Raw genomic sequence first — 27,921 nt, 5'->3', positions numbered from 1 at the left:
TCATCAATGAAACCTCAGCCCAAACACAAACACGTCATAATATGTGCAGAATTATTTTATGCATAATTGATACAAAATACCCACAACTCTTCTGTTCCTATTCATTCACTAGGATTCAGAGTTGAGTTGAGTTTATTTTATTGTCACGTGTACTGAGCTACAGTGACAAGCTTTTGTTGCGTGCTAACCAGTCAGCAGAAAAACAATACATGGTTACAATCGAACCATCCGCAGTGTACAGATACATGATAAAGGGAATAACGTGAGTAACGCTTAGTGCAAGATAAAGCCAGTAATGTCCGATCAAAGATAGTCTGAGGGTCTCCAATGAGGTAGATAGTCATTCGGGACTGCTCTCCAGTTGTGGGTAGGATGGTTCAGTTGCCTGATAACAGCATTTAAAAAACAGTTAGACAGGTCCATGGATAGGACAGGTTTAGTGGGATATGGGCCAAACGCAGGCAGGTGGGACTAGTGTAGGTGGGACATGTTGGCCGGTGTGGACAAGTTGGTCCAAGGGGCCTGTTTCAATTACTGCGATTTCCTAATGACCATCAATGCAGATGACTTTCTGATAAAAGTATATTTTCCATGCTTACCTATCCATCCCCTTTATAATTCTAAAGAACAAAAAAATGCAATCACCCCCACTCCAAAACTCCTAGTCATCTGCTCTTTAGAATAAAACGTGTTCTGCTTTCCTTAGCTTCATTGGACCTGGGACTGCTGCCACTTCTGTGTGGTTGCTCTCTGATTTAGCTAATCTCAGCCCATTTCTGATGTTGAACTGTTTTTCTCATCAAAGCGCAGTTCAGATACAGAAATAATTCACATCTGGGGGAGATTTAACATGCAGTCGGTCCCTGAGAGTTTGCTTGGCCCAGTTCTGTGGCACTTAAGAGGGCATTGTTACTGCCAAATTCAACAATGAGCAAATCAAGTGGTGAGAGGAGAAGAGTAATGAATATCTTTGCAACTGGAGTACTTTAAACAGTCAACTTCCCCCGCAGAGTTTAAAACGCTGATAAATATCTCCAAATGTACGTGGAGCTGGATTCCATATATGAAAGGTACAAATAATAATGAACATAAGTGTATTGGAACCTATTGTGTGCTAGGAAGGGGGTCTTTTTTTAAAATCAGTTTCCCAGTTCAGCAAGGTTCAATACGTGGCAGGATAGCTTTTATTTTTAGTAACAATTGCTGCCTTTGGGGTGTAATAGGAAATGGAGATGGAGTTGTAGACTCCAGCACTGCCGGCACTAGGCTGGCAAATGACTAGAAATGGAGTGGTCTAGATTTAACAGCATGGTCCGACATCAGATCTCAGGGATCCCAGCAGTTTGAGGCTTGGAGGTGAGGGGGTTATGGGCTGTGGTGGGGGGTAGGAGTGCAACACATTGGATGCTGATTCTGAGACACCATCACTGGTGGGTGAAGAGCCAAAGAAAGTTTACATAGCAACGAACTGTCAAAGCGGAATAAAACAAGAACATGTATTTACAGTGAAGGTAGACGCAAAAATCTACCTTTTGTGTCTATCTCTGGTTTAAACCAGCATCTGCAGTTCCTTCGTACACAATGGATTGACAGTGATCATTTCTTGCTCAAATGTCTGAGTTCTTCCCAGCCACCTTCTGTCTCAGATAGTTTAGTTTAGTTTAGCTTATTGTCACCTGTAGCTTTGTGTTGTGTGCTAACCAGTCAGCGGAAAGACTATACATGATTCCAAATGACAGATACACTATGATAGGAATAACATCTAATGCAAGTAAAAGTCAAGTAGAGTCCGATTGAAGATAATCTGAGGATAAGAATCCTTGGTAAATGAGGCAAGGCTTTGAGTTGTAATCTCAAATTTTGCTCACATGAATCATTGGAATCGTTTACTTATCTTCCATCATATTAAAATAATTTCCAAATATCAAAAATAAGTTACATAATAAATACAATTTAATTTAACTCATGCGTTTGGCATGATCATTGTGAGCCAAAGGGCCCATTCCTGTGTAGGAAGGAACTGCAGACGCGGGTCTACACCGAAGATAGACTCTAAATGCAGGAGTAACTCAGCGGGTCAGGCAGCATCTCTGGATAGAAGGACTGGATGACGTTTCAGGCTGAGACCTTTCTTCAGACTGAGAGTCAGGGGTGCTGTACTGTTCTATGTTCTACAGTTTATGCTAACACGAGACATTTGGAATGCGGATCAATCAGTTCAAGGGCACAATTCTGTCTAAAAAAATAATTTAAACAATTAACACAACAAGTAGAGAGCAGTCCTGAACTGCTATCTACCTCATTGAGACCCTCGAACTTTCTTTCATCAGACTTTACAGGTTTTATCTTGCACTAAATGTTATTCACTATATTCCCTTTATCATGTATTTGTACACTGTGAATGGCTCGATTGTAAGCATATCATACACCTTCTTAACCATTCTTTCTGTTGTAGGAATGAACTGCAGATGCTGGTTTAAAACAAACATAAACACAAAATGCTGGAGTAACTCAATGGGACAAGCAGCATCTCTGGAGAGAAGGAATGGGTGACATGTCGGGTCGAGACCCTTCTTCAGACTCTGAAGGTCTGAAGAAGGGTCTCGACCTGAAATGTCACCCATTCCTTCTATCCAGACATGCTGCCTGTCCCGATGAGTTACTCCAGCATTTTATGATTGTCTTTCCGTAGACTGGTTAGCAAGCAACAACAGCTTTTCACTGTACCTCGGTACATGTGACAATAAACTAAACTCAAAGACTCGAAACTCAAAAACTCACTTCTTCCTAAAGCCACCCTTGGAATAACTGGTCTTTAGCCAGACCACCCGCAGTTACACTTTCTCAGGCGTATCCTGGTTAGTATCTCCGTCCGTCCAGTGATAACAGGTTAATGTCAGACACCCAGTGATAACCTGGTCATCTTAGCTCAGTGCTAACACAATCACAGTCCTGGCCTATTGATGACCTGTTCATGGTATGACAACTCAATACTAACCCAATCCCAAACCCCCAGATACAACAAGAACTCAATCATGTGGAGGAAGGAACTGCAGATGCTGGTTTACACAAAAGATAAACACAAGATGCTGGAGTAACCCAGTAGGTCAGGCAGCATCTCTGGAGCAAAGGAATAGATGAAGTTTTGGATCAAGACCGTTTATCAGAAACTCAATCACAGTGCCTTAGCCCACTGCTTGGGGCCCCGTGATTACCTGATCAGAGTATCTCAACCCACTGATAATACAGTTCATATGCAATAACCTGGTCATAGTGCCTTAACCTGATGGTAACCGGTTGAGTGCCGTGGCCCCAGTGATATCTCATCCGGCGGTGGTGGGTCTGGTTGTGACAGGGTGCCAGCTACAGTCAACACCCTGTGACAGGGCACAATAATAACCCAATGTCTATGTGTCAGTCCCTGAGTAACAGTGATAGTGGAGCCTCAGCTGTCTCCCTCTCATTGCAGAGTGCCCTGGAGGTACGTATGGACCAGGCTGCCGGCACCGATGTCACTGTGAGAACGATGCAGCCTGCGATCACGTGAGCGGGGCCTGTCACTGTACCGCAGGCTGGCTGGGAACCTTCTGTGAGCGAGGTAGGTGGTCCACACGGGAGGGGGACATACAAGGAAATGCACCTTGCCTTCCAGGGTAGCAGCCCCAGCAGCATACATCGCCATGTGTCAGCTCAGTGAAATGACCATGACACATTGTGCGGACAGTGTGCTTGTGAATGTGTGCTCACATGTGTGCATGTACTTCCTCCACAGCGTGTCCGCATGGCTTTCATGGCGTGGAGTGCCGGCAGGTGTGTGGCTGCCAGAATGGTGCCCTCTGTGACCACGTGTCAGGCTCCTGCTCCTGCACGTCTGGCTGGATTGGACTGAGCTGCAATCAATGTAAGTTCACGTTCTATAGGGTGACACGGAGTGGAGGGCCGCCGACAACAGAGGGGGGAATCCAGCGTGGGGGGGCCGCCGAGAACAAGGGCGGGGGACCCAGTGTAGGGGGGTTGCTGAGAACTAAGGGGGACCGGGCGGAGGGGGGTGGGAGGCATTAAGAACAAGAGGGGGGGGGGGGGCCATTGGGGCAACAAAGCGGTACTTTGAAACTTTGTCGCCCCCCTTTACGTGGTGACTGTTTGTATGCCTAGGTATGCAGAACAAAGCATCTCACTGTGGCTTGTGGATAATCTAATGTAATCCTCATTTGTTCACTGTTTGGAATATTGCCAAGGACACATATGCCTGTGCATGAAACTGCTTCCTGCTGTTATGGCTTCAGATCACACTTTCCTTTGGAGATATCCAACAGTAAACTGTTATGTCACCACTTCACATTTGCTTGTGCTGTGCCAGTTGTCACAATGTGATTGCAAACTTAGCCAGAGTTTCTGTTCGTGTTTCTGAATGTTTTTTCCTCTGTCAGAGACACTCTGTATACTGCAGTACACTTACAACAGTACTGCACAGGAGCAGGCCCTTTGGCCCACAATGTCTGTGCCCACCAAGATTCATGTTAAACTTCTCAATCTCCATGAGATCCATATCCCTCCAATCCCCGCATATCCCCTCAGCCTCTGAACCTCTAGAGAAAACAATCCAAATTTGCCCAGCCTCTCCTTATGGCTAATCCCCTGTATTCCAGGCAGCGTTCTGGTAAACCTCCTGTACCCAGTGCAAAGCCGCCACATCGTTCCTGTAAATCCAGGGAGACTAGAACTGCTCCCAATACTCCGAATGTGGCCTATCAAAAGTCCAATAAAGATGTTGATGGACACAAAAGCCAGAGTAACTCAGCAGGTCAGGCAGCATCTCTGGAGAAAAGTAATAGGTGACGTTTAGGGTCGAGACCCTTCTTCAGATTGAGGACCATCTCCCCTGACTCAGTCTGAAGAAGGGTCCTGACCCAAAAAGTCACCCATTCCTTTTCTCCACAGATGCCGCCTGCCCCACTGAGTTACTCCAGCATTTTGTGTCTATCTTTGGTATAAACCAGCATTTGCAGTTCCTTCCTACACATTTTGTTCAATAATGCAGCAACATGACTTTCTTATACTTGAAGCCCCGACTGATGAAGGAGAGCATATCATCGCTTTCTTAACCATTCTATCTATTTGTGTTACCACTATTAGGGGACCATGGGCCTGGACCCCAAGATCCCATTGAACATCAATGCTGCCATTAACTATATTCTTTCTCCCAGTGTAAACCCTCACACTTGTATGGACCAAACTCCACCTGCCAATTCTCCACCCATTTCTGTACGTGATCTATATCCCACTGCATACATTAATCACCTTCCTCACTGTCCGCAGTTCCACCAAATGTAGTGTCCTTTGCAGACTAATTTCTAGAGGGTTTGCATACAAAAACGGGTGTAATGTTGAGGCTCTATAACGCGCTGGTCAGGCCACATTTGTAATATTGTGAGCAATTTTGGGCACCATATCTGAGGAAGGATGTGCTGGCTCTGGGAAGGGTCCAGAGGAGGTTTACAAGAATGATTCCGGGAATGAGTGGGTTAACATATGATGAGCCTTTGACGGCACTGGGCCTATATTCACTGGGGTTTAGAAGAATGTGTGGGAACTTATTGAAACGTACAGAATAGTGAAAGGCTTGGATAGAGTGGATGTAGAGAGGATGTTTCCACTAGTGGGAGAGTCTAAGACTAGAGGTCATAGCCTCAGAATTAAAGGACTTTCTTTTAGGAAGGAGATGAGGAGGGATTTCTTTAGTCAAAGGGTGGTGAATCTGTGGAATTCGTTGCCACAGAAGGCAGCAGATGCCAAGTCAGTGGATATATTTAAGGCAGAGGTAGATTGATTCTTGATTAGTGCGGGTGTCAGAGGTTATGGGGAGAAGGCAGGAGAAGGCAGGAGAATGCGGTTAGGAGGGAAAGATAGATCAGCCATGATTGAATGGCGGAATAGACTTGATGGGCCGAATGGCCTAACTCTACTCCTATCGCTTATGATCTTATGTTCTTTGTCCATGAGCAGTCGACCTTCTCCCTGGTTACCCTGTAGTTTTTCAAGTACTGATAGAAAGCCTTGAGATTTTCTTTTAACTGACGCACCAATGAAATTTCTTGGCCCCTTCTTTACTCCTATACGGATTGATCCCTGGGATGGCGGGACTGTCATATGAGGAAAGATTGAAAAGACTAGGTTTGTATTCACTGGAGATTAGAATAATGAGGGGGGATCTTATAGAAACATATACAATTATAAAAGGACTGGACAAGCTAGAGGCAGGAAACATGTTCCCAATGTTAAGCAAGTCCAGAACCGGGGGCCAATCCTAGAATAAAGGGGAGGTAATTTAAGACTGAGGTGAGAAAAAAACTTTTCACCCAGAGAGTTGTGAATTTGTGGAATTCCCTGCCACAGAGGGCAATGGAGGCCAAGTCACTGGATGGATTTAAGAGAGAGTTAGATAGAGCTCTAGGGGCTAGTGGAATCAAGGGATATAGGGAGAAGGCAGGCACGGGTTATTGATAGGGGATGATCAGCCATGATCACAATGAACGGCGGTTCTGGCTCGTAGTGCCGATGGCCTCCTCCTGCAGCTATTTTCTATGTTTCTATGTTTCTAATTGTCCGCTTGAGTTATTTCTTGCTTGCTTTATAATCCTCAAAGGCCCTGTCTGATTTCATCTTTCTGAAACTTACACACCCTTCCTTTCTGTTTTAGACCAAATTTACAATATATTTGGTCATCCAAGGTTCCCCATAGCTTGCCATCATCATCTTCCCTCCTTACTGGAACATGCTGGCCCTGAACTCTGATCAACTGGCCTTTAAACACCCCCACATGTCAGATGTGGACATACCCAAGATCAGCTATTCCCATTTACTCCCTAGCTCCTCCCTAATAATGCTGCAATCTGCCGTGCCCCAAATGAGTACCTTCCTCCTTATTCATAATATACTTCAAACCTATGGATAGGCGTGGAAAGGAACTGCAGATGCTGGTTTATGCCAACGATAGACACAAAATGCTGGAGTAACTCAATGGGTCAGGTAACATCTTTGGAGAAAAGGGATGGGTGACATTCGACCCTAAACGCCACCCATCCTTTTTCTCCAGTGATGCTGCCTGACCCACTGAGTTACCCAGCACTTTGTGTCTATTCTAAAACATATGGTGTTGTGATCACTGTTCCCTAAATACCCTTACCCTGCAATACCAGTCATCTGGCCAAGCTCATTGTCCAATGCAAGGTCCAGTGTGGCCCCTCCTCGAATTGGACTGTCCACATACTGTTTATGATTTTTTGTAAATATTAAGTTTGTCCATCATCCTTTCGTGTTCCAGTTTTAGATCACTGTGCTAGTTATTCCATGCCCATATCGCAGGTCCTCGACTTGCCAGTTACACGCTGCTAATGGTGAACAAGTTGACAGATGGCGACCACTCACAGATTAGACTCTCTGACCATCTCCATCTGTCTTCCAGTTTTTGCTGAAGATAGACTCAAAATGCCAGGGTAACTCAGCGAGACAGGCGGCATTTCTGGAGAGAAGGAATGGATGACGTTTCGGGTTGAGACCCTTCTTCAGACCAGTATCCAGAGAAGCTGCCTGTTCTACTGAGTTAGTCTATCTTAGGTGTAAACCAGCATCTGCAGTTCCTTCCTACACGTTCAATTTTTGCTTCTCCCTACTGCTGCCATTCCATGTGTGTTGGATGTAAATAAACCCAGGCGATGAATTGCTTGCGAGCTCTTCACTGGGAATGCCATCCCAATCATGATCCCTGACCTCACATACTGGCCCTGCCTGAACACTTCCCAAAAACTGGAGTGTGGAAAGGAAGTGCAGATGCTGGTTTATACCAGAGATGGACATAAAGTGCTGGAGTAACAGGCAGCATCTCTGGAGATGTGGGAGAATTAATTAGGAGCAGTCTTTCTTGGGTAACTCTATATTTGACATGTATGAGTCACTGGCGCTGCTGCCCGGCCCGCTAGGTTACTCCAGTACTTTGTGTCTTATCTTCCCAAAACCTGGTGATGGATCAAGAGACTTGTGTTGGCATGGAAATGTGACAGACACTTGTCAGACAATTCCCACAGCTGGGCGTCAGCGACTGGAGTCACAGTAAAGTCCTGGTTAAATATAGAAAATAGGTGCAGGAGGAGGCCATTAGGCCCTGCAATTTGGGAAAGAACAAGCTGGTTTCCTTCCTAAACTGCAGATACTTTGACTGGAAACAGCTTCATAGTTAATTTTACTAATACCACTTTTTATTTCCATGTATTTAAAGCTAAGTTCACATTTTCAGGTTGCTCTGATGGAATTGGATCACACTCTCTATGAATTGCTACCATTCCAGTAACACCAACTGATATACCATTTTACCTACTATTTATAATTGTGTTTATATCCAATTTTAATTGTTTCACAACTGGAGCCACACACTCAGCTCACAGGGCCCTCAGCTCTGGGATCCTCTCTCCAAACCTCTCTTGCCTCTTTTAAGATGCTCCTTAAAAACATGTTGCTTTGACTGTTTTATCTCGGCAGTGTGGCATTCTATTTGCTGAAGTGTGTGAGTCTGGGACCAGAGGTGATAGCCTCAGAATTAAATGGTGCTCTTTTAGAAAGGAGGTGAGGGGGAACGTCTTTAGTCTGAGAGTAGTTAATCTGTGGAATTCATTGCCACATAGGGCTGTGGAGGCTAAGTCAGTGGATATTTTTAAGGCAGAGATAGACAAATTCTTGATTATAACGGGTGTCAAGGGATATGGGGAGAAGACTGGAAAATGGGATTAAGAGGCAAATATCTGGCCTAATTCTGCTCCAATAACGTGAACTTGTGAGGGGAGATGTGGGCTCTGTGACACTGACCACCTTGTCCCCTTGTGTGCAGCATGTCCAGGACTGACCTTCGGGGAGAATTGCAGCCAGTCTTGTGAGTGCAACAACGGTGCCAGCTGTGATCACGTGACGGGCCGCTGCCACTGTGGTCCGGGCTGGACAGGAGAACAGTGTCAGACAGGTACGTCCCGTCCCATCCACCCGCTCACCTGCATGCCCGCCACAGTCCCACGGCTACTGGCAGATCGCAATGAATGAATGAATGAATGAATGAATGAATGAATGAATGAATGAATGAGACTTTATTGTCACATGTGACAAGTCACAGTGAGATTCTTTGTTTTGGCGACCCAAGGTATGCAAAGAGGCGCTACATAAAGGGCGCAGACAAAGATACAAAGTATCCCACAGACAAAGATACAAAGTATCCTCCTGTGTTTCCCCCGCCCTCCCCCCCTCCCATGCCGGCTCCTCCTTTGTTCTCGGCATAATAACAGCAGCGTCATCTATGGTCTTTATCGATGCCCCCCCCCCCTGCATCCTGAGGAACAGTGCTGAAGAAGGTTGAGGGAATGGGGACAATAAACGTGGCCGATTCGGGAACTCCAAGCTGCGGAATGAGTTTAATCTGTCCCGACGTCGGAACTTCGATCATCCCGACGAGAGGGATTGCACATCGGGCCGTCCGTAGCGGCGACTATGGAGAGTTCATGGCCCCGACCACGGGTGAACAAAGGAGCAGGACTGACTGAACTTTATTGCCTTTCATCACAGTGAAGAATGCTGTGGTGGATGTTTATGTTAAATTCTATTGTGTATTGTATTCCTTTTAATTGTATGTCTGCATGGTAACTGATTCCACTGTACCTTAATTGGTGCATGTGACAAATAAATATGAACCTTGAACTTTGAACCTTCAATTTGGGCTACTCTGCCCTCCAGCTTCCTGGTTCAATGGGAGGCGATACACATTCCCAAACAACCTCATCCTAATCCTGATATCTCAATGATAACAAATCCATTGCTCAAACTCACTCTTCTCTTTCCCCTATTCCTCCCGTATTCACCTCTCTCTATCCCTGTATCCCTCCGCATCCTTCTGCACATCTTCTTCTCTTGGCAAATATTCCTTCCTATCATCTCCCCCTTCCCCAAACCCCCTCTCAATTGTTCTGCTATCTATCTTCCCATTTTTGTCTTCTCTCTCTCCTTCCATACAACTCTCTTCCACACTGTGTCTTTTCTCCCATCCTCCTTCTCTCCCTCCACCTCCCTCCCTTACACTCTCTTTACCTCCTTTTCCACACTCCCTCTTTTGTCCCTTCTTCCTCTATCTCTCCTTCATCTCAAACCCTTCCACCCCTCCCTCTCTCCCTCACTCTCTCTCTCTCTCTCCCCCCACCCCTCTCCCTCCCTCCCCCTCTCATGTGTCTATCATCATAACCTGAAGACAATTTTCCTCCCACTTTGCTTGTCCCTCTCCTGCTCTGTGTAATGCAGCACTGTGCAATATATGCAATGAACCACAGCGGTAGAGTTGCTGGCTTACAGCTCCACACACCCGCCTTTCATCCAGAATATGGGTGCTGTCTATACAGAGTTTATATGTTTTCTCTGTGACCGCGTGGGTTTCCTCCCACACTCCAAAGATGTAGGTTTGTAGGTAATTTGGCTTCCGTAAGTCGTAAAATTATCCTTATTGTGTCCGGGGTGTGGAGTCAGTGGGACGAAGGGACTGTTTCTGCACCATATCACTAAACTAAAACTCAGTTATAAAACAAGAACAGAAATTGCTGGAAACACTCAACAGGTCAGGCAGCGTCTGCGGAGAGAGAGACAGAGATAAAGTCTCGAGTCAAAATGTTCTTTCTACCCAGGCACTGCGTGGCCAGCAACACGTTCCTGTGTTTTTTATGTATAGTTCAGATTTGCACGATTTTGCCCGTGGATGATGTCAACTGTAACTTATGTTAGTTAATCACATGTTGCAGAACAATTTGATGCGGTGTTGTAGCTATTTAATATTCTCCAGCCCAGCATGTCCATGGGTTTTGTGACGTGCACCACTTTTAAATCAAGCACAAAGACTGCATCTTAACGCTGTTATTTAAATTTCCCAGCATGCTCGCCTGGTTCCCACGGCACCCGTTGTTTGCAGAGATGCATCTGTCAAAATGGTGGATGGTGTGATCACGTGACCGGCCACTGTACCTGTCCCATAGGGTGGACTGGAGTGGCCTGTGAGCTGGGTAAGTCCACAAACAAGCTGGCTCTGCTGATCCATGCTGCGCCAATCCCTCTTACGATACGATACGATAGAACGTTATTTATCCCAGGAGGGAAATTGATCTGTCAACAGTTATTAAAACACAAAATACATGAAACATGAAATTAAAGTGACGGGTGGAAAGGATTGGGGTTGTGCAAAGATTGGGGGGGGGGGGGGTTGGTCTACCCCTCGACAGAGGGGGGGGAAGGAGTTGTACATTTTGATTGCCACTGGGAAGAAGGATCTCCTGTGGCGTTCTGTCCTGCATCTTGGTGGAACCAGTCTGTTGCTGAAGGTGCTCCTCAGGTTGACCAGTGTGTCACGGAGGGGGTGAGCTGTATTGTCCAGGATGCTCCGTAGTTTGAGGAGCATCCTCCCCTCCAAGACCCACCTCCAATGAATCCAACTCTGCCCTCACGACGGAGTCAGCCTTCTTGGCTCCAATATCAGTGATGGGGAAAGTGCTGGAATCTATCACGAAAGATACGATAACCAAACACATGGAGAAGAATAATAGTGTCGGCAGGAACTGCAGATGCTGGTTTAAACCGAAGATAGACACAAAATGCTGGAGTAACTCAGCAGGACGGGCAGCATCTCTGGAGAGAAGGAATGGGTGACGTTTTGGGTCGAGACCCTTTTTGAGACTAGTTAGGGGAAAGGGAAACAAGAGATATAGACGATGATGTAGAGAGATAAAGAACAATAAATGAAAGATATGCAAAAAAGTATCAATGATAAAGGAAACTGGCCATCGTTAGTTATTTATTTGCTGGGTGGAAATGAGAAGCTGGTGCGACTTGGGTGGGGGCGAGATGGAGAGAGAGGGAATGTTGGGATTACTTGAAGTTAGAGAATCAATAGTCATACCACTGGGCTGGAAACTGCCCAAGTGAAACATAAGATGCTGTTCCTCCAATTTGTCTTTCGCCTCACTCTGACAATGGAGGAGACCGAGGACAGAAAGGTCTGTGTGGGAATGGGAAGGAGAATTGAAAAAGCTCTGAAGCTCCTGAACAGGCTGTAGAGGCCAAGTCAATGGATATTTTTTAGGAAGAGATTGATGGATTCTTGATTAGTACGAGTGCCCCAACCAAACCTACCCAGAATTCATTGATGTCCAGGTAGATCACGACATGGGTCAAGGACTTGGTTTGAGTTCTGTTTAGAAAGGTTTATCGTGAGGCACCAGAGTCTAACGGGTTGATTGGTTTACAGCAAAGATCTTAGAGCTTTGGTTTACAGTAAGTTGCCCTTCATTCTGACAGAGTGTGCATCTGGGAGGTACGGCGTGGACTGCCAGCAGCAGTGTGACTGCCTGAACGAGGGGCAGTGTGACCGGCAGAGTGGCCAGTGCTCCTGCCGCCCTGGATGGATGGAAGCAAGGTGCCAAACCCGTGAGTACCATCTGCTTCCTGTTCATTCATTACTGGGACTGGGTGTCGTTGCAAGGCTGAGATGTGCAGCTCATTTGTAATTGCCAGAAGGTAGTGTTGGGTACCTTCTTCTGGAACAATTCTCAGCACTCTCTCTTCAATGAGATTACTCCGAAATTCAATCCACTTGGGCAGCACGGTGGCGCAGTGGTAGAGATGCTGCCTTACAGCGACAGAGACCCGGGTTCGATCCTGACTACGGGCGCTGTCTGTACGGAGTTTGTACATTCTCCCCGTGACCTGCGTGGGTTTTCTCCGAGATTTTCGGTTTCCTCCCACACTCCAAGGACATACAGGTTTGTAGGTTAATTGGCTTGGCATAAGTGTAAATTGTCCCTAGCATGCGTAGGATAGTGTTAATGTACGTGGATCGCTGGTCAGCGCGGACTCGGTGGGCCGAAGTGCCTGTTTCCGCACTGTATCTCTTAGCTAAAGTAAACTTGTTCACAAACAGAAGCAGTTTTTCTGCATCCATCCATCCTATCCAAGCCGAGATTGCAAAGCCTTGGTCAGATCTCATTGCTGGGACAGGAGACACAGATGAATGTCAATCAGCAATCCCAAAGCAAACTGCTACATCCGCTGAAATCTGGAATAAAATCTCACCCTGACTACAGAAGCTCTGCACCTCCATCTTTCTCAGTTATGTCAAGTATTTATTTTGCACTTGCACTTCATCCAACTGATCCATTGCCCGCTGGTCTATTTCCCCAGTCTCTTGTCACCCACCTGCTTCCCACATGATTACAGACCCTCCAATTTATTTCCTCCCACCTCTTCTCTTTTTTCACCTTTTGCCCCAAATTATAAAGGTCAAACTGTTTAGAAATGATGCACAAGACAAGACATGTGTGAGAAGGAACTGCAGATGCTGGTTTAAACCTAAGATCGACACAAAAGCTGGAGTAACTCAGCGGGACGGGCAGCATCTCTGGAGAGAAGGAATGGGTGATGTTTCGGGTCCAGACCCTTCAAGACAAGACAATTCAGCCCAGTAACTCCATGAATGTGTCTGTGTTCCACATGAACTTCCCTCATTCCATTTTCTCCATCAGCACATCCTTTCCCTCCTTATTTAGCTTCCCCTTAACTGCATCCCATGTTATTTACTTCCCACAGCCCACATATTTCCATAACTAGAATATGGTTTATTTTGTATAAATAAAGAACCGCAGATGCTGGTTAATACACAAAAGTACACAAAGTGCTGGAGTAACTTAGCAGATCAGACAACATCCCTGGAGAACATGGATAGGTGACGTTTCAGGTCGAGACCCTTCTTCTGAAGAAGGGTCTTAACCCAAAACGTGACCTATCCATGTTCTCCACGGATGCTGCCTAGACTGCCCAGTTACTCCAGCACTCTGTGAAACGTCACCTATCCATGTTCTCCAGGGATGCTGCCTGGACTGCCCAGTTACTCCAGCACTTGGTGTCTGGTAATGGATGATTTTGCTGAGTTTGATGTTGGGCGTCAGGGGGGGGGGGGGTGGGGGAGCAGTGTTGGGTTCCCCCACAGCCTCTGTCAGTGTGTTGTTGGAATTATAGTCTGACCCTAGCACCTGTGTGACAGCTTGCCATGTGGGACTGTACGGAGATCGCTGTGAAGAGCATTGCGATTGCAACCACGGGTCCTGGTGTCACCACGTGACGGGCATGTGTCTGTGCACCAAGGGATGGAGAGGAAGACACTGCGAGAAAGGTCAGTGATGGTCACCGTGACCTCGTGCTTCCCACGGTCAAAGTCGGCTGGGCAATTGTAATTTGTTAGTGAAATAAAACTCGATTGTTACCCTTGAGGAAAACGTCGGGAATGCCGCAGAGAGATGGGAATGATGGATGTGGGACTGAGGGAGAGGTGGGGCAGTGAGATAGAGGGAAATGATGGAGAGGGGAGTAAGTTAGATTGAGAGAAGCCATGGGGAGATGAGGAGCTGGGATCGAGGTTCATGGCGAGTCTGTGGAATGTACAGAAAATGGTGGATATACAGGAGAGTGGGAATGAGAGGGATGAGTGGGCGATAAGATCGTAGGATCAAGGTGGGACATAGAGATTGAGGGAAATAGCAGGAGAGGAGGAGGTAGGATCAGGGGTTGGGACGAGCAGGTGAGTCAGTGGAATTTGAAGGAAATGGCGGGAGACATGGGACAGAGTTAGGGTCATGGGATCGGGAAATGACAGGCCATTGAGGGAAATGTGGACAGGTGGGTCAGTGAGACTGAGGTGAGGTTGGGGACGGTGTGGGTCAGGGGGCTGAGACAAGGCAGGGATGTGAGTCAGTTGAAGGGGGTGGTTCAGGATTGAGAGATGATGAGGGGATGAGTTCATAGCAGTGAGGGGAACGGTAGGAATTTGGATCCATGAGTTTACAGATTTGGTAAGAAGTCTGATCATGGGAACGAAGGCATTTGCGTTAGCTTCACAAACATTGGTTTCAATTACTGCGTTCCTTTTATAAAACTTCTCAGACATTTAATACCATCAACTATCTTCCCCTTCCTCTAATCATTCTTTCCAAAGTCTCACCGCTATAAAATTCCTTAATATTATGGTTTGGCTGTACAACAATCGCTCGTTGGTGGTTAAAATCATGTTATTTAGAGTTTCCAAAATCAGAGTAAATCCCTAATATTGTAAAACATAATCCAAATCCCTTGTTCACTTCAGTGTTCGGGGTAGCTCAGTGTAAATAAACTCCTACAGGGGACAGAGAGAGGGGCTTCCACATTCCACTGCTCTCCTACTAGGATCAACATCCAGTTCAGTTCAGTTTATGGTCATGTGTACCGAGGTGTCTTGTTAGCCAAAACCATCAGCCAAAGTTACAGAAGTAATACATATAGTAATACATAGAGACAAAGTAATTTCTCAAAATACCAGTCCCGTGCAACCAACCTACAATTAGGGTCATCTTTTCTTTTGAACAAAATCTTTTCTGCAAATTCTTGAACATGTAGCTTTGATGGTAATGACGGGGAAGGTCTCATCTCTGTTGTGTTTGCACTGTGCCAGTGTAAGAGGGAGTTGTTTGCTACACATAGAATGCAAGGCAGCAACCCCAGTGAAAGAAAGAGCTCTCCAGCTGTGAGTCAGATGCATGATAATTGCAGTGTGGCCACAGATGCTGGGAGAATCCATGACTACTTGTTGTTCACAGCTACTGCAACTGTCCTTAAACGCTGAACTCACCACAATTCCCTTTTAATTTCCCTCCAGTTTTACAGTTGACATTTGAAATGCACATTTTGTGTCTCGTTTTCCATTCGAGTCATTGTAAATCACATCAGTTTAGTTTAGTTTAGAGATCCAGCATGGAAACAAGCCCTCTGACCGGCCCATCAAGGCCACGCCAACCAGCAACCCCCATAGACTGACACAATCCTACACATACTGGGGATGATTTACAGTTTTTACCAAAGCCAATTAACTTACAAACCTACACATCATGGGGATGTGTGAGGAAACCAGAGCACCCGGAGAAAACCCACGTGGTCACGGGGAGAATGTACAAACTCCATACAGACAGCGTCAGGATCAAACCTGGGTCTCTGGCGCTGTGAGGCAGCAACTCTACCGCTGCACCACTAATCAGATGACAGTGCAGCACAGTGGCGTAGTGGGTAGAGCTGTTGTCCCACAGTGCTAGAGACCTGGGGCCAATCCTAACCTTGGGTGCTGTCTGTACGGAGTTGGCACATTCTCCCTGTGACCACGTGGGTTTCCTCTGGGTGCTCCGAATTCCTCCCACATCCCAAAGATATCTAGATATCTTTGGGTAACATTGTACCATCATTGGTCACTGGTATGAGACCTATTCACAAAACATTTTTGACCCTATCCACCCTTTTACTGTTTATCTTGTACTAAAACTGCTCTTATTGTCATAGAGTCGTAGAGTGCAGAAACAGGTCCTTTGGGTCCAACTTGCCCACACTGGCCAACATGTCCCAGCTGCACTAGTCCCACCTGCCTGCGTTTGGCCCATATCCCACTCAACCTGTCCTATCCATGTACTCTTCCCCACTCCCCATTTAAAACTGTTACTTGGAAGTTGTTGTTGATTCTAATCCACACCTTCTCCTCCAGCTTGCTGGCCGGGTTACTATGGTGATGGGTGTGTGCAGCGATGTAACTGTCCCCCCAGCGTCCCCTGTAACCATGTGACGGGCGAATGTGGCTGTCCTCCAGGGTTCACAGGCAACGGCTGCGAACAGAGTAAGTGTCTCATCAACTTCCACCTCAACTGCACACGTCATGAAACTGCTGGCAAATTGGAATTAAAATCAAATCATGTCAGGTCTGGAAAATAAATGCTGGAGAATTTTTTGTGGTTCAATTTAACAATGCTAACTTCATGTTTAAGTTTGTTATTGTCACATATACAGAGGTACAGTGAATAGCTTTGCTTTTAGATATATCAGATCAGATAATACTAGACATAAATACAATCTGGCAACATGGTGCAGCACAGTGGCATAGAGGTGGAGCTGCACCAGAGACACGGGTTCGGTCCTGACTACGGCTGTTGTCTGTACGGAGTTTGTCTGTTTTCCCTGTGACAACGTGGGTTTTCTCTGGGTGCTCCAATTTCTCCCACACTCCAAAGGCATGCAGGTTTGTAGGTTAATTGGCTTCTGAAAATTGTAAAAGGTGCCTAGTGTATAGGATAGCGCTAGTGTACAGGGCGAGCACTGGTCGGCATGGACTCGGTAGAGCAAAGGGGAAGATTCAGAGTGCAGAACATATTGCTCAGCATTGTAGCGCATTAGTTCCACAGACAAAGTCCAATGTCCACAATGGGGTAGAGGTGAATAGAATATCATGAGAACACTTCAAAGTGATGCTAGATCTACAGGTAGAACAGAGATTTAAAAGAGTAGAGGCGTTTAGTCGGTTCCAATTATAATATAAAATGGGACTGGCAGTGATTGAAACAATTTCATGCGATCACTTTGAGATGCAATGAACCTTTCCATCTGCATCTGGTAACATTGAAGGGACATTGGTGGCCAGGGCGGTGGGAGAGCTGCCAGCTTGTTTTTATAAAGGCCCAAGAGATGGAACGGCACTGGAGCTCTCTGGCAGGGCACCACAACCTCACAGGAGGAGCAGCCTGCATCCACATATTGATCTCTGCGATGGGACGTGCCCAGGACCTTAGAAACATAGAAACTTAGAAAATAGGTGCAGGAGGAGGCCATTCGGCCCCTCGAGTCAGCACCGCCATTCATTGTGATCATGGCTGATCATCCACAATCAATAACCCGTGCCTGCCTTCTCCCCATATCCCTTGATTCCGCTAGCCCCTAGAGCTCTATCTAACTCTCTATTAAATTAATCCAGTGAATCGGCCATTACTGCCTTCTGTGGCAGGGAATTCCACAAATTCGCAACTCTCTGGGTGAAAAAGTTTTTTCTCATCTCAGTTTTAAATGGCCTTCCCTATATTCTTAGACTGTGTCCCCTGGATCTGGACTCCCGCAACATTGGGAGTCATACAAGTCATAAAGTCATACAGGCTAACTGGCCCTTCAGCCCAGCTTGCCCACACCAGCCAACACGTCCCATCTACACAAGTGTGTAGGAAGGAACTGCGGATGCTGGTTTACACCGAAGATAGACACAAAATGCTGGAGTAATTCAGCAGGACAGGCAGCATCTCTGGAGAGAAGGGATGGGTAAACTTGTCTCACCTGCCCGCACTTGGCCTATGTCCCTCTAAACCTGTCCTATCCATGTACCTGTCCAAATGTTTCTTAAATGTTGTGATAGTCCCTGCCTCAACTACCTCCCCTTAGCAGCTCATTCCATACACCCACTACCCATTGTGTGAAAAAGTTACCCCTCAGGTTCCTATTAAATCTTTCCCCCCTCACCTTAAACCTACATCCTCTGGTTCTTGAAGCCCCTACCCTGGGCAAGAGAATGTGCTTCTACCCAATCTATTCCTCTCATGACTTTGTACATCATGATTCTGAATGTCTTTAATGTGAATAAAACTCCCCAAGTTCCCCTCTCACAAATAGCAAACAAGCTCACCAGGGCAGCACAGTGGTAGAGTTGCTGCCTCATGGCACCAGAGACCCAGGTTCGATCCTGACTACAGGCGCAGTCTGTATGGAGTTTGTACGTTCTCTCCGTGACCTGTGTGGGTTTTCTCCGTGATCTCCGGTTTCCTCCCACACTCCAAAGACGTACAGTATAGGTTTGTAGGTTCATTGGCTTAGTATCGATGTAGGGTCATTGGCTTGGTAAATTGTCCTTATGTTGGATAATGTTTTCCATGTTGGATAATGTTAGTGGGCTGGTCGGCGTGGACTTGGGAGCCAAAGGGCCTTTTCCACGCTGGTTTTCTAAACTAAATTAAACTAAAAATCAAGGTGACAGTGGGACTGACGACTGAAGCTAGATGAGAGATGAGTGTGTTGCAAGTGAGGCATGGGGCAGCACTGTGGTGCAGCTGTGGGACCTGCTGCCTGATCGCCCTCTCACACCTCCCTAAACTTTCTCTGGATGGTCGGGTCCCCCCCCCCCTCCCCCCCTCCCTGGTGTGTAGGGGAGTGGTAATCTCTGGGAGAATTGGTGGGAATGTAGGGAGGATCAAATGGGTTTAGTGTAGGGCTGCTGTAAACAGATGTCTGATGGCAGCCATGACATCACAAGGCCAAAGGGCCTGAAAATGTTAGTTTAGTTTAGGTTAGAGATACAGCCGATTCTGTGCCGACCAGCGATCCCCGCACACTAACACTATCCTACACACACTAGGAGCAATTTACACTTATACCAAGCCAAGTAACCTACAAACCTATATGTCATTGGAGTGTGGGAGGAAACCGAAGATCCCGGAGAAAACCCTAGGGAGAAGGTACAGACAGTCGTACAGACAGCACCTGCAGCCAGGATGGAACCCGGGTCTCTGACACTGTAGGACAGCAACTCCACCACTGCTCCACCGTGATGCTGTATGCTGCTAAGTGTCAATGAGTGAAGCAGCAGCTACCCACAGAATGTCACAGTCAGGCATCAGATGCCAGGAACATGAGGAACGGAAATATGATTGTTTAATGCTTGCAGCTCAAACGCAGACCACTGATCTGTCTTCTCCCCGACAAATGCTGGTGATGTTTCTGCCTGTGAGATTTACTGCTGTGTTACAGATTCTGCTTGGTCCTCTCACCCCCTGCCTCTGCTCTCTCTCTCCTCACAGTCTGTCTGCCGGGCACCTACGGTTGGAACTGTAACCAGGTGTGCCAGTGTTCAGCCCAGAACCAACAGTGCCACCCAGTCAGCGGAGAATGCATCTGTGCACCTGGTTACCACGGAGACACCTGCCACCTGCGTGAGTTTTACTGAGCTTGACAAAACCATATCCCAGCAGAGTTAGTCAAAATAAAGCAATGAAAAGCTGCAGAGGAAGATGCTGGTTCTCTGTGGCACCGTGAATGAGAATCCCACAGGCTCTTTGTACCCAATCAAGCTCTTTCCTGGGTAGACAAAAGTGCTGGAGAAACTCAGCGGGTGCGGCAGCATCTCTGGAGCAAAGGAAATAGGCGACGTTTCGGGCCGAAACTCTTCTTCAGACTATTTCCTGTAGTGTCATAACATCAAACCTGCACCTTGCCACAAACAACCAGAGAGATGTTCACACAATGACCATGTGGGCAGTTGAGCAACAGATATTGGCCAATGTACTTCACCAAACCCCCTATGGTAGACACAGTGCTGGAGTAGCTCAGCGGGTCAGGCAGCATCTGTGGAGAACATGGATAGGTGATGTTCAAGGTCGGAAACATATGACGAAGAGTCTCGACCCGAAACATCGCCTATTCCTTACCTCCAGAGACGCCGCCTGTCCTGCTGAGTTACTCCAGCATTTTGTGTCTATCTTTTATGTATAAACCATATTCTTATAAATTTGGTAAATTTATAAACTTATAAAATTTATAATTCAAAAATGTGGTAACATTTATAAAGATTTTACGTACAAATTTGGTGTAAACCAGCACTGGCCGTTCCTGTTTATTAAAGGGCTTTCTCACGGTGCGACCTGACCCAAGGCCTAACAAGAGTTTGACATCTGGGAACCTCCTGCGATAACAGCATGGCATTCGTGGACCACCGAGGACCTCCGTGGCGCTATCGTGTAACTTTGTAAGGTCGGGAGAAAATTCAAACATTTTTGAATTTCTCCAAGAGTGACTTGAGCACTTTTTGGTGAGCGTTGCAACATTGTATGAAGCAGATGCCAGTGCGATACCCGTGCGATATCCGTAATGACTCTTGCGGGTACCGTGCGAACTCCTGCGAACGGTAAACCCGGAAGCTTGACAGAGGGGACATAAGGTGAGTAATAGGTATTAAAGGGGGCTTGGGGGGTGGAGGAAGGGAAGGGTGGGGGGGTGGGGGGGGGGGGGGGGTGGTGCTCTGGGTGATTACAATGCTCTCTGGGGTGCGGGAAGAAGGGTCTCGAAAAGCAACTGGCCGCTTTGCTCTTAAGACAAATTGCTTCGATTTGAATCTCCCCGCAGTACAAGGAAGTAGAGGCAAGGTTGCGCCGTGTGTTGGAAGGAACTGCAGATGCTGCTTTAACCCAAAGATAGACACAAAAAAACTGGAGCACTTCATCGGGTCAAGCAGCATCTCTGGAGAGAATGAACAGGTGACGTTTCGGGTTGGGAGACCCTTCTTCAGACCCGAAACTCTCGAGCCGAAACGTCACCTATTCATTCTCTCCAGAGATGCTGCTTGACCCGATGAAGTGCTCCAGTTTTTTTGTGTCTATCTTCGGGTTAAAGCAGCATCTGCAGTTCCTTCCAACACACGGCGCAACCTTGCCTCTACTTCCTTGTACTGCGGGGAGATTCAAATCCAAGCAAATTGTCTTAAGAGCAAATCGGCGAGTTGCTTTTCGAGACCCTTCTTCCCGCACCCCAGAGAGCATTGTAATCACCCCGAGCACCCCCCCCTTCCCTTCCTCCACACCCCAAGCCCCCTTTAATACCTATTACTCACCTTATGTCCCCTCTGTCAAGCTTCCGGGTTTACCGTTCGCAGGAGTTCCCACGGTACCCGCAAGAGTCATTACGGATATCGCACGGGTATCGCACTGGCATCTGCTTCATACATTGTTGCAACGCTCACCAAAAAAGTGCTCAAGTCACTCTTGGAGAAATTCAAAAATGTTTGAATTTTCTCCCGACCTTACAAAGTTACACGATAGCGCCACGGAGGTCCTCGGTGGTCCACGAATGCCGTACTGTTATCGCAGGAGGTTCCCAGATGTTAAACTCTTGTTAAGTCTTGGGTCAGGTCGCACTGTGAGAACGGGCCATTACATGGAGCAAACCTCCCTGATGGTTTTTAAATAATGACACCGCCTGTTCATGCGAAGTTGGGAGAGCCAGGCGGGACCACAGTCTCGCGTCTCATGTGAGAGACAGCACCTTGGGGGAGCGCACGCACACACGCACACACACACGCACGCATGCTCACACTCACACACACACACACCGCATACACATACACACACACACACACACGCACGCACGCACGCTCACACTCACACACACAAACGCACACACACACGCACGCACGCTCACACTCACACTCACACACACACACACACGCACGCACGCACACACGCACGCACGCTCATACTCACACTCACACACACACACGCACACGCGCACACACACACACGCACGCACGCTCACACTCACAAGCACACACACACACACACGCACGCACGCTCACACTCACACACACGCGCATGCATGCACACACACTCACTCACACACACACTCACACCACACTCTCACACACACACGCGCAAGCACGCACACACGCACACACAAGCACACACACACACACACACACACACACACACCCACACACACACACACACACATCCCCTCACCCACAAACGCACACGCACACACACACACACACATTCCCTCACCCACAAACACACACACGCACACACACCCACACACACACACACACACACACACACACACACACACACACACACACACACACACACACACGCACACGCGCACACGCGCACACACACTGCACACACACACACACAAACACACACTGCACACACACACACACACACACACACACACTGCACACACTGCACACACACACACACACACACACACACCGCACACACACACACAGCACACACACACACGCACACGCGCACGCGCGCACACACACACACACACACACACACACACACACACACACACACACACACACACACACACACACACACACACACACACACACACACACACTCCCTCACCCCACATACTGTGAGTGTCAGCACTGGCTCTCAGAGACCACCCACTTTGTGATGCACTGTGGGGAGGGGCAGTGAGTGGAGCATCACCAGCCAACCCTTGGCCAAGATGAACAGTGGCTGGTGGGGACAAGGGGTGACAGCCTCTTGGAGTCAGGTGGCTGGGAGACACCCCACAGCCCCAGCCCACTCGCGGCCAGTGGGCTGTCACCACACACTGCCTCCTCCATGAGGGAATGTCCAGTGCCTCAAACATTCAGATATCATCCTTGCCAATTACAACATAGAACATGGAACTGAACAACACGGGAACGGGCCCTTCGGCCCACAATGTCTGTGCCCAGCATGATGCCAAGTTACATGTAAGAATGAACTGCAGATGCTGGTTTACACCGAAGGTAGACACAAAATTCTGGTGTAACTCTGCAGGTCTGGCAGTATCTCTGGGGAAAAGGAATAGGGGTGACATTTCAGGTCGAGAGTCTTCTTAAACTGATCTCATCTGCCTGTACATGATCCATATCCCATTATTCCCTGCACTTCCTTGTGGCTATCAAAATGTCTGCCCCGCACATCTCCACTAAACTTTTCCCCTCTCACCTAATAATAATAATAATAATAATAATAATAATAATAATAATAATAATAATAATAATAATAATAATAATAATAAATACTTTATTGATCCCCTCAGGGAAATTCAGATGTCCAGAAGTCCCCAAACAATAAACCCACACATTCAGAACGAAAGCAGACAAAAAATACATAAAATACAATGTGGACAATACCTGAGAGCAATAAATACTTAAAAAGACCAATAATTAACAATTAAAAGTGCCAAAAGCATCCCCCTACAGCTTAGCGGACCGTATTATAAAATCTAATGGCTGCAGGTGTGAAGGATCTCCTGAACCGCTCTGTACTACAGCGCAGGGAGAGGAGCCGGTTGTTGTTCCGAGTGCCCTTTTGACTCTCCAGAGTTTCATGGAGGGGGTGCCCGGGGTTTTCCAGGATGACCTGCACCTTGCACCTCTCAAGCACATCCATCCCAGAGTCCACTCTCCACTCCAGCACTGAGCTATAGTTATGCCCTCTAGTGTTGGACTTGTCTGCCCTGGGGAAAAGGTGCTGACTGTCTACCCTGACTGTGCCTCTCATCATTTTATATACTTCAAAGTCAAAGTCAAAGTAGCCTTTATTGTCATTCAGACCTTGCGGTCTGAACAAAATGTTGTTGCCTTGCAGTCCTACATATAGTACAAAATGACAAAAACACACAATAAACACAAATTAACATCCACCACAGTGAGTTGAATACTCCTCACTGTGATGGAAGGCAAAAGTCTTCAGTCTTTGTCTTTTCCCTTCTTATTCTCCCTCTGCGCCGGGTGATGGTCAAGTTCTGTCAAGTTTCAACCTCAACCTCTGATGTTCCAGAGAAAAAAAGATGTAATGATTTCCATCCTAATTTGAGGGAGGTGATTGATCCTTTGTTAATATGTGACTACATTAATAATAGAGTTAGAGCTCTTTATCGGTTTTCATCATTTCCCCGCACACTTCTGGGATACATAGAACTCTCCTGCAGATCTGGAGTGGGAGATCTCTTATCAATATAATGTGTCGGAAGGAACTGCAGATGCCGGTTTAAACTGAAGATAGACACAAAAAGCTGGAGTAACTCAACGAGACAGGGAGAAAAGGAGAAAAGTCTCTGGAGAGAAGGAACGGGTGACGTTTCGGGTCAAGACCCTTCTTCGTCTAGGGTCTGAAGAGGGGTGTAAACCTGAAACGTCACCCGTTCATTCTCTCTAGAGATGCTGCCTGTCCCACTGAGTTACTCCAACTTTTTATGTCTATCTTATCAATGTAACGAGCAGCACTGTTTTCTTTGGTACTTTCTTGCCTCCCTAGAGTCCCCGAGAGGGCCAAGGCTGAAACGGGAGGGCAGTCTAGTGTTGGGAGCTTGTGGGTGGTCGATGGCTGTGGGGCTGGTGTGAGATTTTGGATGTATATGCTTGGCAGGGAGGGCTGCTTTCATCAGCATCCTGTGGTGTCTTGCTCCTTCCAGGGTGCCCAGCCGGCAGGTACGGGTCCAACTGCAGGGAGACGTGTCAGTGTCTGAACAGAGGCCGTTGTGAGACAGTGTCTGGAACGTGTGTCTGTGCCCCTGGCTATGTCGGAGCAGACTGCAACCAGAGTAAGTGACATAATCGGCACCACTCAGCCCGCGGGGGTTGCATCTGACTGCGGGAGGGGTGGACCTCATTGGGTGGAGGGATGGACGGATGGACCTCTCTAGATAGATCCCAGTGGGAAGGGTGGACTCACTGAGTGGACTTCACTGGAAGGTCATTACTGAGGGAAGGGAGGACCTCACAGAGCATAGAGGAACCTCACTGAATGGAGGGGGTGAACCACAGAAGGTCATTACTGGAGGGGTGGTCTCTCAGGGAGGGGTGGTCTCAGTGAGTGAGGTGCGGGGGTACGAGTGTTCACACTGTCCTGTCTGCTGCCCGCAGCCTGTCCCGCCGGTCACTATGGGTCGGACTGTGCCGTGCGGTGTGCCTGTGGGGAAGGTGCCGGATGTGACCACGAGACGGGTCGGTGCAGCTGCCCGCCGGGCAGGACCGGTGACCAGTGCCAGCACGGTAAGGCCCACGCTACTGTCGTGGGTATGGGGGGGGGGGGGGTGTTACTGACCATTGTCCAGGCCCCATGTGTCCTGGTCTGGGCTGTCGTGGGTATGGGGGGGGGGGGGGGTTACTGACCATTGTCCAGGCCCCATGTGTCCTGGTCTGGGCTGTCGTGGGTATGGGCCGTAGTGGGTATGGGTGGGAGGGGGTGGAGATTGTCACCATTGTCCAGTCCCCAGGCTGTCCCAGGTATGGGATGGGGGGGGGGGTAGTTTAGAGACTCAGTACAGGGTGAGTAAGGTGGGCAGTTGTGCGCACACACACTGCCCCGCTCTCCCCGTCTCCACCCGTGTCCCCCCCCCCCCTCTCTGGTTACCCCCCCTGCAGGGAGCATGATGGGTGTGGGGGGGCAACGTGGGTCTGGGGGTTGGATGAGTGAGTGGTCCCAGGAACATGGTGAGCGTTTACTTTAGTTTGGAGATACACCAAGTCCACGCGGACCAGCGATATCGCACGCACGCGCGCACGCACACACACGCACGCACGCACACACACACACACACACACACACACACACACACACACGTGGAACAGTAGCCAATTAACCTACAAACCTGTACATCGTTGGAGTGTGGGAGGAAAGCGAATCACCCAGAGTAAACCCACGCGGCTACAGGGAGAACGTGCAAACACCATACAGACTGCACACGTAGTCAGGATTAAACCTGGTGCCAGTCACTGGTGTGGGGGAGGAGCTGAATTTAAGGGAGGGAATAGGAGGATGTGTGGGAGGGGTGGAGGGGCAAGGATGTTTGGGGAGGGTTGAAGTGAGGGAATAAGGATGTAGGGGATGAAGGGGTGAGCAGGCGTGAGTGTAGGGGGAGGGTGAAGGATGTGAGAGGGGTAAGGTTGAGGTGTGGGGAGGGGGGTGAGTGTACGGGGAGAGTCAATGATGGCGGGAGAGGGAAGGATGTGTGGGAATGCTGGCTTATGTGAGGTTCGGTGTGGGGATGGTTGGAGCAGGGGGGGAGGAGGGAGGGGGGGGGTGAGTACTGTGGGCGGTGGTGTGGGAAAGAGGAATGTCTAGCTGACAGGATGGTTGGTGTGGGGCGGAGGTAACTCTGGAGAGGGATGTGGCACGTGATCCCGGCCTGCAGTGATGAGGTGGAGATGTGATTTGAGAACCATCTACTGTCGTTTATGCTTCCATTTGGGGGAGGTGACTGCTCAGTTGAGTTTATTGTCACATGTACTGAATTACAGTGCAATGCTTTTGTTGCGTGCTAACCAGTCAGCGGAAAGACAATACATGATTTCAATCAAGCCATCCACAGTGTACAGATACATGATAAGGGAATAATGTTTAGTGCAAGGTAAAGCCAGTAAAGACCGATCCACAGTATTCCAAGGCTCTGGACTGCTCTCTAGGTGTGGTGGGATGGTTGAGTTGCTGGGACCATTGCAGGTACAAGCAGCTCCCTGCCTAGCCCTGGTCCAACACAACATCTTGAGCCCAGCCCGTGTCTCCGACCGCTGGCTGCCCAGAGCTGATGGATGTTTGTCCGTTAACGTGACCGACTGCCTCGTGTGTTTAGTCTGCCCTAGAAACAGGTTTGGCGCAGGCTGCGGGGACACGTGCAGCTGCAGGAATGGTGGGCGGTGCAGCGCGATGGACGGCTCCTGCTCCTGTGGCCTGGGCTGGACGGGACCCCAGTGTGAACAAGGTGAGACCTCTACACAGGTAACGTACCCAGGACCATGGGGCATCTCAGCCCAACAAACATACTCCTTCAGTGGAGAACTAGTACGGGTGTCAGGGGTTGTGGGGAGAAGGCAGGAGAATGGCGTTAGGAGGGAGAGATAGATCTGCCATGATTGAATGGTGGAGTGCACTTAATGGGCTGAATGGCCTAATTCTCCTCCTATTACTTATAAAAACCATGGCTGACCCACCAGAAACCTCAAGACTTTGTCTACCCCAAGTCCTCGTGATAATCTCTGTCATATAAACATTTTCTTTTTACCAAAAATAATTTGAATCAACTATTTACAAAAACACAAACAAACTCCCCACCATAGTACAAAATAAACAAATACAGTATCTTTAATTATTAAATAAGTATTTCCCCATCCTTATTGAGGGTACATTCCACCCCCCGCAGTGCCCAGCGGTCCCGGGAATACCCCAGGGCAACCGTGGACAGCGCGCAGTTCCTTTCTGTTGCCACCCGGGCACGGACGTAACCACGGAAACCTGTATGAACATTGAAACACTCTACTTCTTTAGTTTATATATACAGCACGGAAACAGGCCCTTCAGCCCACCGAGTCCACACTGACCAGCGATCTCCACACATTAACACTGCCCTACACACGCGAGCAACAACTTACACTCGTACCGAGCAAATTAATCTACAATCCTGTACGTCTTTGGACTGTGG

General features: G+C 47.9%; 1 protein-coding gene across 1 annotated transcript in view; it reads left to right on the top strand.

The window, feature by feature from the left end:
• Positions 1-27,921, top strand: part of megf6 (multiple EGF like domains 6) — a 611,064-nt gene that overhangs the window by 559,451 nt on the left and 23,692 nt on the right. Inside the window, 11 exon segments of the mRNA XM_033047803.1 lie at positions 3,470-3,598; positions 3,773-3,901; positions 8,882-9,010; positions 10,950-11,078; positions 12,367-12,495; positions 14,108-14,236; positions 16,622-16,750; positions 19,743-19,874; positions 24,916-25,044; positions 25,367-25,495; positions 27,076-27,204. Of these exon segments, the coding sequence (XP_032903694.1) occupies positions 3,470-3,598; positions 3,773-3,901; positions 8,882-9,010; positions 10,950-11,078; positions 12,367-12,495; positions 14,108-14,236; positions 16,622-16,750; positions 19,743-19,874; positions 24,916-25,044; positions 25,367-25,495; positions 27,076-27,204 (1,422 nt within the window).

This window comes from Amblyraja radiata, chromosome 31 (genome assembly GCF_010909765.2).
Source record: "Amblyraja radiata isolate CabotCenter1 chromosome 31, sAmbRad1.1.pri, whole genome shotgun sequence".
Lineage (NCBI taxonomy): Eukaryota > Metazoa > Chordata > Chondrichthyes > Rajiformes > Rajidae > Amblyraja > Amblyraja radiata.
Note: the sequence above shows the minus strand (reverse complement) of the source record. Positions and strands in the feature narration are given on the sequence as shown.